Below are 9,757 nucleotides of genomic sequence, written 5' to 3'. Positions count from 1 at the left end.
TTGTATTATTTTGATACTTATTTGATTATTATTATTTATTTTTATTATTACATTTAACAGGTTTCAAATGAGGACACCACTGCACCCTTTGGCCCAACAGCTGTCCCCACCAGCCTAGCCTCTGCTCCTCCGTACCTTCCCATCGTCCCAGCCTCTCTTCCCACTACTACAACTACAAGTCCCTCTGGGACACCTGCCATGACTCCAGCAGCACCACAGCAAGAGCTGGTAGGTCTTTTGTGACATGTAAAAAGTGTGTAAGATGTGTTATTTTTCTGCCTGTGATGTTGTTATTTTATTTGTATATATTCATATATTTACCAGGCTGTTGATGAGCGCAGTATCCCAGGGATGGACAGAGTGGACAGCCTGGCAGAGTACTTGGTGGGACTGAGGAATGAAACTGGACAAACACTTAACTCCCAGCAGGCCAGTACCATCATAGCTCTGTGGCAGAACCTTCTACCGTATGACCAGCAGCGTGTGACGTACTCTGCACGCTACCAGCCGCGCCTGGCAACCGGACGCTTCAGGTGCTCTAAAAAGAAACCTGAATTTACGCCAGGTGTGGAGAGCATGACACGTTGCGTCCTAGGATCGACAGGTTCCCCTGCCCAGTGGCCAGACTGCTGTCGTCTGGTAGAGTGCATTTTTGTAAAACTCTGTGACATCCATAAAAGTCCAAAAAAACAGGGTAAATATTCACTGACTAGATGGACTCTAATTCTCAGAGACTACAGCAAGATCAGACAGCTGGTCCTGGGTAATGGTGCAGTCATGCAGAGCTCTACTCTGCAGTTGTTTGATGTTAATCAAACAACTCTCATTCAGTGGCACAACAAGCGACTGAAGAGGCAGGAATGTAATATTCTGCTGCAAGGGGTCAACTTGCCTGCCTACATTCCTGTTGCTCCCGTACCTCTCCCACCAGTGCAGGTACGCCCCACTGCTGCACCACCACAGCCTGGCCCTCAACATCAGTACCACTTGCCTCAAAGTACAGCAGGACAAGCAGTGGTCAAGAGGAAGTCTGCAGCTCCGGCCCAACGCACAGATTCTCTGCAGTCTGTCTGCCCAAGGTTGCCAGCTCAGAGGCAATTGTTCCCTCAGCAGACATCTCCACCTACCCCTGCCCCTTTGACTACTGTCTCCGGCCCCAGCCCTGCCAGTGACCCTCTTGTGTATGTGTTTTCAACCCCACAAGCCTATGCATCTAAACGGATTACTCCTGCTGGCCCCCTTTCCTCCCCACCACCTGCCCGGAGGACTTACAATCGGAAAGTTGATAAAAATAAATGCAGTCAGTGCCAACAGCCCCGCAACAAAGAAAGTGGCCACAGCCAGTATTATGGGTACATATACTGTCCCCAAAATGCTGGTATTACACTTGACCAGTGGATGGAGGAGATGCGGAGGAAGAGGGCAGATAAGAAATAAACTGTTCAATATTAATCCCACATAACAGGTCTGGCATTTCAAAAATAATTAACATAACAGAAATAACATACTGTATATTACAGTTTTGTGAGCCATGTAAGGAGTGTTGATTTTGTCTTTTGTATATTTTTTACCAGTTGACCAGAATCTTCTACCTTTAGTACTTTTTTATTTGGTTTATTTATTTATTTATTTTATATTTGTGTTTTATATTTAATATTTAATTATTCAATTCATTTGTATCTGTGCCATGCTTACTGTGTGTATATTTTGTAATAAATTGTTAATATATTTAAACAGCAAGGCCTTTATTTATTGCCAACATTCACTCAGAGAAGACAATTACATTGTGGCAGTACTTTCAATTCTCATTTCTTTCATGTTTAAATTAGATTGTATTAATGAATTGGGTGTTTTTTTTCTGAAGCAAATATGTAACATACATACATACATACATACAAACAACACATATGAATATAGTAATAACTTTTTATACATTTAAGTTGAAACATGTGGTAATATTTCAGTTAGGGTTTTTGGTTAGAGATATTTCTATCTTTGTGTGTTTACTGCAATCATAATTTATCATCAGACATTTTGTCGTCTTTTATAAATCATTCTGTGAGCCTAAGTCAAAACATTATTATAATAATAATTATTATTATTATTATTATAGACCTATATATATAATATGTATAGTACGTTTCAAGGAACTCCATATTCATATAGGTAATAAATATAAACATGTATCCATACAATGAGAAAAACATTAATAAAATTAACATATGAAACATTTTAAATTCCAGTGAAATATCACTCGCTATCATAATATTATATCACAAAGGCATTGACCTTGGATTCACAATCACCGTAGAACGAATCAGATTGACAGATCATTCTTGGCCAATGACGATACCACAATAATGTAAAGAAAGACCAATCGCGAATCAGCATTCATACTTTGGCGCGCAGTAAGCATCAGCTTGTGAAGTGAATGCAGTGTCGAACCGGTCGAACCAAACAACGGATTTGTAGTAACTATTGTCTTTTTATTTTAATTTCAAAATATCTTCATTCAGGTTAGTTGGCCTGTTTTTTTGTTTGTGTAATCGTTAAAATGAATAAAACATCAGTTTCAACTAAAATGAAGCCATCCCTACAAGGCCATATTCTTCAATCTGGAAAATGGAAGAGAAAATAATTACATGTTAAAGAGAAAAAATATAAGAAGATAAATTATAGTGGTTAGTACAAATTGATTTGTCAATTTGTGATTTTTAGCAGCATTTCTAGAGATTAAATTTGTAGAACAAAATTAAATATATTCAGAGCAGTGTGAAATTATAGAGTGTAATTATTATGTAGTTATTGTCAATTTTATTGTCTCTTTTTTAATACCTTTTATTCATGTTTTTTCCTCATAAGTTAAAGATGGAAAATTAAAGGAAAAAAAAAACCTGTAGAATTATAAAGTATTAAAAAAATATAAAACGTCAAGTAGCCTATTAGCTTTGCAAATTAGCTTTTTTAAAGAAAAAGATAGCAATAAAGTAATATATGTTAATTATAGATTTATTTAAAAATATACAAAATGTCTGTTTGAGTATGATTTGTTCATGAAGTGTTTATTTTCAGGAGGTTTTTATAGTTTTTTACATTGCAGACATGTCAAAGCCAAAATCACACAAGGGCTTTGGGGATGAGGAGTGGATGTCTCGCCTGCGGCGGTTTGCCAACACAGGGGTATGGCCCTCTGAAGCTGGCAACAGACCTGCTCCTCGCCAAAAGAAGTGGTATGAGCTATTTCAGAGGGTACGTATTGGCAAATGTTAATGGGACAACATGCATAAAATCAGTGCAATGTACATACAATACTGCTTATCAGCTGACAATGTTTTTGCTGTAACAGATAGATAAATGCCCAAGGCAGGTCCGTGGGCAAGCATCTCTTTTTGGTGGACCTCAGAGTTGTCTTTGTGGTTTCCATCCTCCAAAGGTGTGTACAAAAGGCTTTCAAACATATAAAAAGGTAGGCTATTATTTCTTCAATAATGATCTGTCTTTTCTTTTGATCTTATTAGGTGACAAGCAATCAACCTGCTCCCACATCTGGCCCTGTCCCTACCTCAACCTCTGTAAAGTCTCCCAGACGACCTCCGTTTAACATATCAGTGGTAATACCAAACCCCTTGTGTGGGTGGATTGTCTGTGTATTGCATGTTTAATGTTTGATGGAGTGAGGCAGGTAAGAAGTGAATCAGACTTACACATGATTTATTTATAGATGTATGTAGTATTTATTATGCTTATACCACACAATAACAATAAAGTTACATTTAACCTAATTAATTTATTATATTTGTAACTCCCAATTTTAGTTTGAAAACTACGGTTTGGAGGGTCTTAGCACAAGAGCCAAACCTAACCTAAACATTCCAAGAAGGATTCATTTATTTACAAAATTATTATATATATATATATTTTTTTTTATGTCTGATTGGGTATACTATGTTAATATGCATTATGTGTCCTTACAGACCTCATCTGCTTCATCAGTTCCATTATCACACAGTGACAGCCCTGCTGCTATAACCACTGTGACAACCAGCACTTCTCCTTCCACTTCTGTGAGAACAAGTCCTTCTTTGTCTCCTATGAGAACCAGTCCGTCTCCATCTTCTGTCAGAGCCAGTGCATCTCCATCTCCATCCTTGATAAGCACCCCTTATGCATCTGTAAATCACTTCTTTCTTATAGATGGCATATATATGTGTGGAAGTTGCATATTAAAGCAATAAGCCCCTTGAAGCCGTGTTTTACAGTGGATTTAGAACAGCTAAGGGTCGCGGAGCCGAGTGCCTAAAACCCCCTTAGCTGTTCTTAATCCATTGTAAAATACGGCTTCAAGGGGCTTATTGCTTTTATAAAACGGTTACTCCATAAAAATATTCATATTAATATTTATTTTATTCATAAAATAAACACCAGCAACAAAAAATATATATATAACGTTATAACACATTTATTCCTCCGCCAAGCAATGTAGTTCCAAAGAGCAACACATGCAGCAACAAAACATCAGAAACGGCAGTTGCGCAGTAACACTAATGTAATGCGGTCACAGCTGTATGTTGAGTAATTTACAATGGCTTCGAACGCGGCTCAACCAATCAGAATCAAGGACTGGAACTACCCGTTTTATAATGAATGTTTTATGGCATATTAACAGAAACAAACATAAATCACAAAAAAAAAGTTAAACCTGAAGTGTCTTTAGGGTGATCCTGTTGCTTCTGGTAGTCATACTTTTATGGCTGTTCCTGCACCATCTTCATCTCCTGCTGATTCTTCCATTCCTGCACTGCCAGCTGAGATGAGGAAGACAATCCCCTCACAAGATCAGAGGTGGATAGTATCTACACTTTTTCAAGCTGGCAGACTTAGACCAGACTTGAAGCTCTGGTATGAGCCTCCAGTCCCCTCCCTTATCTACCACCAGGCTCCATCTCCAGACCGTTTCTTCACACACAGGCTGCTGGTGTGGATGCCCTACCACCAATGGAAGGTTAGGCTGCTATGTCCTGTCTGTGGGAAGCAATTAACTGGTTACGGCATCCACAAAAGAGCTCGCAAGGTCCTCGACATTGACCGATATTACCTCATGGTGACAGAGACTCTCAGGTGTACTGTCTGTCGAACCAATTACTTATCAACCAGCCAGACTGTCCTGGACCAACTGGACTTGCCACACAGAAGACTCTTTCGCCTCATCTTGACATACAAGTAAGAATTTAAATACATCACACAAAATCATATTTTACTCCATCCATACTAATTGTTCTTTATAAAGAACAGCTAATGATAGAAAACAATGTTCCATGTAAAACATATATACTGATGTGGTTTTATATAGATAGATAATTCTTTTTGTATTTAAAGATATGCGTGTGACATTCGTGTCATACGTCTGCTGAGGGAGAGGACACTTGGCAATAGCCCTGCCCGACTGGCTAAACAACTAAAGGAGAACCATGGGGAGGAGTGGCTCGACAGATTGGCACACTACATGGGGGAATGTGCAGCCTTTGCTGACTGCCCCAGCTCCTTGCCAGTTGTTTTCCAGGAGCCACCAGAACCTTTTGAAGTCCCTACCAGCAAATGGCTACTGACTGTTTATGGGAAGGACATTGTCAGCCGACTGGATCACATTAAGTCCAGCATCACTTCAACTTTTGGGTCCATTTTAAAAATGGACTCAACAAAAAAGGTAGAATTTAATAGACTTTATGCTTTTGTATTGCATTGATATTGTATGTGCCACACAATGTGTTATTAATGTTCTGTATCTACATATTGTTTTTGATTTCAGATCACAAAGAAGCTGGCAGGAACAGCCAAGGGGACAGCACAATGGCTATCCTCTGTTGGCAATGAGACAGGCCAGATCCTCATCAGTGTTCTGACTGCCCAGGATGGACCTGGTCTGGACTCAATGGTCTCAGGCCTTATCAGCAGGTACCAGCAGGCAGGTGTGGATCCTCCAGTGCTCCTGTATGTGGACACGGGATGCTGTATTGAGGAAGGACAGAGCAAGCTTCAGACCCGATTTGGAGAATGGCCTACACTTAACATCAGGCTGGACATATGGCACTTTATGAGACGGCTGGCAACAGGGTGCACTACGGATGCCCATCCCCTCTACCCAACATTCATGGCAAGGCTATCTGAATGCATATTTGAGTGGGACCCACATGACATTGCTCTTTTACGTCAGGCGAAGAGAGAGCAACTGGAAGATGAAGGGCTGCTTTTCATCAGCGGGCACTTATTGAACAGGCGGATAACAAAGAAAGAGTTGTCCCTCTACTGCCGCCGAAGGACTCGTGGAGTAGAGACTACTATCCGCCTAATTGAGCACCTTCTGAATGAATTAAAAGGGGAAAAAGGGAAAGATCTTCGAGGTGTCCCTCTGCTGGACATTGTGCGGATTGAGCACATCTGGCGTGTTCAAAAGACACATGTGAAGTGCATCCAGGATGTGCCAGGTGTGTTGCTCTACACAGAGATGGGCACCACCACTACCAAGGGAGGCATAGTGCTCACCAAATACAGATGTGCTAGGGGCTCGACCTCCCTTGAATCTTTCCACCTCCACCTGAACAGGTTCATTCCAGGTTTGTGGCATATTAGCATTTTACTCTAATCAGCATTTAGATATTTTAGAATGTTATAATTTTTTCCATAACATTACACATTCTGAAAAGAAAACTTTAAAACGAGACTATGCTATTTGCAAGTATTCAGTCTGCACTTAATGATATGTTTCCTTGTAAAATCTCATTTTTAATGGCCTCATTTTCCATAGGATCCAGCGCAAACACCTTGAATTTTCAGCTGTATCTCCTGGAAGGCCTGAACAGATGGAACCAGGACCGAGCAGCAGCATCTGTGGTCACCAAGCCCTCCTCTCTCCTCACCTATGCAGGCGATGTAGTGCACTGTTTGAACACCAATAGTTTGAAGGTGATTGGTAGGAAATATGTTCCTACCTTCCAACCCCCTGCTAAGTACACAGGTAAGTCTCATTGTAGAGCACACGCCTTTAATGACCACTTATCATAATAAGTTCTGCATTCTGCTTTCTTTAGGAGAGCTTATTGGAGTGGACTACCTGCTCAGTCAGACAGGACAACCACTTCAAAGAGTGAACCCAGATGCAGAGGAGACAGACCAGCTGCTGGAAGATGTTAATGTGGAAGAGTTGGAAGATGAAGGATTTGAAGAGGACTTACCTGATGACCCTACCATGACATTATTTTATGAAGACCTCACTACCACTGGTGACAGGGATGCAGCTTCTTCTTCCTCCGCCCCACCAGCCGCTGCTGCATCCTCCGTCCCGCCAGCCGCTGCATCCTTCGTCCCGCCAGTCGCTGCTGCATCCTCCGCCCCGCCAGCCGCTGCATCCTTCGTCCCGCCAGCCGCTGCATCCTCCGCCCCGCCAGCCGCTGCATCCTCCGCCCCGCCAGCCGCTGCATCCTTCGTCCCGCCAGTCGCTGCTGCATCCTCCGCCCCGCCAGCCGCTGCATCCTCCGTCCCGCCAGTCGCTGCTGCATCCTCCGCCCCGCCAGCCGCTGCATCCTTCGTCCCGCCAGTCGCTGCTGCATCCTCCGTCCCGCCAGTCGCTGCTGCATTCTCCGTCCCGCCAGTCGCTGCTGCATTCTCCGTCCCGCCAGTCGCTGCTGCATCCTCCGCCCCGCCAGTCGCTGCTGCATCCTCCGCCCCGCCAGTCGCTGCTGCATTCTCCGTCCCGCCAGTCGCTGCTGCATCCTCCGTCCCGCCAGTCGCTGCTGCATCCTCCGTCCCGCCAGTCGCTGCTGCATCCTCCGTCCCGCCAGTCGCTGCTGCATTCTCCGTCCCGCCAGTCGCTGCTGCATTCTCCGTCCCGCCAGTCGCTGCTGCATCCTCCGTCCCGCCAGTCGCTGCTGCATCCTCCGTCCCGCCAGTCGCTGCTGCATTCTCCGTCCCGCCAGTCGCTGCTGCATCCTCCGTCCCGCCAGCCGCTGCTGCATCCTCCGCCCTGCCAGCCGCTGCTGCATCCTCCGCCCTGCCAGCCGCTGCTGCATCCTCCGCCCCGCCAGCCGCTGCATTCTCCGCCCCGCCAGCCGCTGCATTCTCCGCCCCGCCAGCCGCTGCATTCTCCGCCCCGCCAGCCGCTGCATTCTCCGCCCCGCCAGCCGCTGCATTCTCCGCCCCGCCAGCCGCTGCTGCATCCTCCGTCCCGCCAGCCGCTGCATCCTCCGCCCCGCCAGCCGCTGCATTCTCCGCCCCGCCAGCCGCTGCATTCTCCGCCCCGCCAGCCGCTGCTGCATCCTCCGTCCTGACTGCCTCTTCAACCTCTGATGTATCCACGGGTCAGCCTGATGTCAGTGCTCCAGATTCCCCTACTCAAGTGTCTGATTTGGTATGTAAAATTTAATTATTTAAAAATTAGTTTTATGTAAAGTTATCATTTTAGCTTTTGGTTATATTTGAAATCATACCATATTATTTTTCTTTATGCCATTGTCTCAGGCTGTGGATGACAAAAATGTGCCAGGGATGGATCGGGTGGATAGCCTGGCAGATTATCTAGTGCAGCTACGGGATAAGACTGGACTAACTATCTGCAATCAGCAGGTGTGTCATTTTTACAGAAATAATGGAATAAAAGAAAAAATATCAGTAACAATTTACAATAAGTCTCATTTGTTAGCATAAGCTAATGTATTAACATGAACTAACAAAGAGCAATACATTTGTTACAGTATTTATCAATCTCATTGTTTGTTCGTGTTAGTTCACAGTGCATAAACTAATGTTAACAAACATAACTTTTGATTTTAATAATGTATTAGTAAATGTTGAAATTAATGTTAAGAATAATAAATACTGTATGGAGCATTGCTGTAATGCTATAACAGGATATTGATCATTCTTAGTTCGTGTTAAGTAAAGTAGTTAACTAATGTTAACTAATGAAACCTTATTGTAAAGTTATACTAAAATATCTTTATTCAATTCATTATTTTCTTTTATTTACAATAGTGTGTTTGGTCTGTTGAACAATATTGCATGTAACTCTATGTTTGTCTTGTGTCATTTTCAGGTCAATGATATTGTGGCACTTTGGCATAAACTGCTTGATTATGACAAAGAGCAGGTGGTGTTTGCTTCTAGACAGCAGGACACCAGGTTAACCACAGGAAGATTTAAAAAGAAGGCAGTTTTTACTCCTGGGGTGGACAGTCTAAAGCACTGTGTTCTAGGCTCCACGGCTTCACCCGCTCTGTGGCCAGACTGTTGCCGGCTTGTTGAGGCCATTTTTATCAGACTGTGCAGAATCCACAGAAGTCCCAGGAGGAAGGGGAAGAGCTCATCTACTAGGTGGACTCTGATCTTACGTGACTATGGCACGATCAGGCAACTGCTCCTCAATAATGGGCCTATTATGCAGAACACAAATCTCCAGCTGGTGGAGGTTAATCAGGCCACTCTGGTCCAGTGGCACAATGAAAAAATAAGAAGGCAAGACCTGAGTGTTTTGTTGCAGGGCATCAATCTTCCTGCTCCTCTACCTGTTGCCGCTGAGCCTCTCCCACCTGCCAGCGTTCGGCCTGCTTCACTAAAGAAGCCTATCACCTCCATGCAGCCTGAAAAAACAGCTGAGGTGGTTAGAACAAAATTACCATCCCAGAGGCTGCTGCTTCCTATGCCTCAAGGCCTTATGGGACCAGTCCAGGTTCCTACAACTGGGCTCAGCTCTTCTGCTACCTGTGTG

General features: G+C 43.6%; 1 protein-coding gene across 1 annotated transcript; it reads left to right on the top strand.

The window, feature by feature from the left end:
* Nucleotides 1-4,747: 4,747 nt before the first annotated feature.
* LOC311297436 (uncharacterized protein) lies at nucleotides 4,748-6,095 on the top strand (the record flags this gene model as incomplete). Its single annotated transcript, XM_084419685.1, has 4 exons — nucleotides 4,748-5,220; nucleotides 5,377-5,704; nucleotides 5,807-5,966; nucleotides 6,073-6,095. The coding sequence occupies 4 exons, from the start codon at nucleotides 4,748-4,750 to the stop codon at nucleotides 6,093-6,095; spliced, it is 984 nt and encodes a 327-aa protein (XP_084275811.1).
* Nucleotides 6,096-9,757: the final 3,662 nt, after the last annotated feature.

The sequence above is a fragment of the Rutilus rutilus genome (genome assembly GCF_951802725.1).
Source record: "Rutilus rutilus genome assembly, chromosome: 9".
Classification (NCBI taxonomy): Eukaryota; Metazoa; Chordata; class Actinopteri; order Cypriniformes; family Leuciscidae; genus Rutilus; species Rutilus rutilus.
The sequence above is the reverse complement of the archived record's forward strand: the minus strand, read 5'-3'. Positions and strand labels throughout refer to the sequence as shown.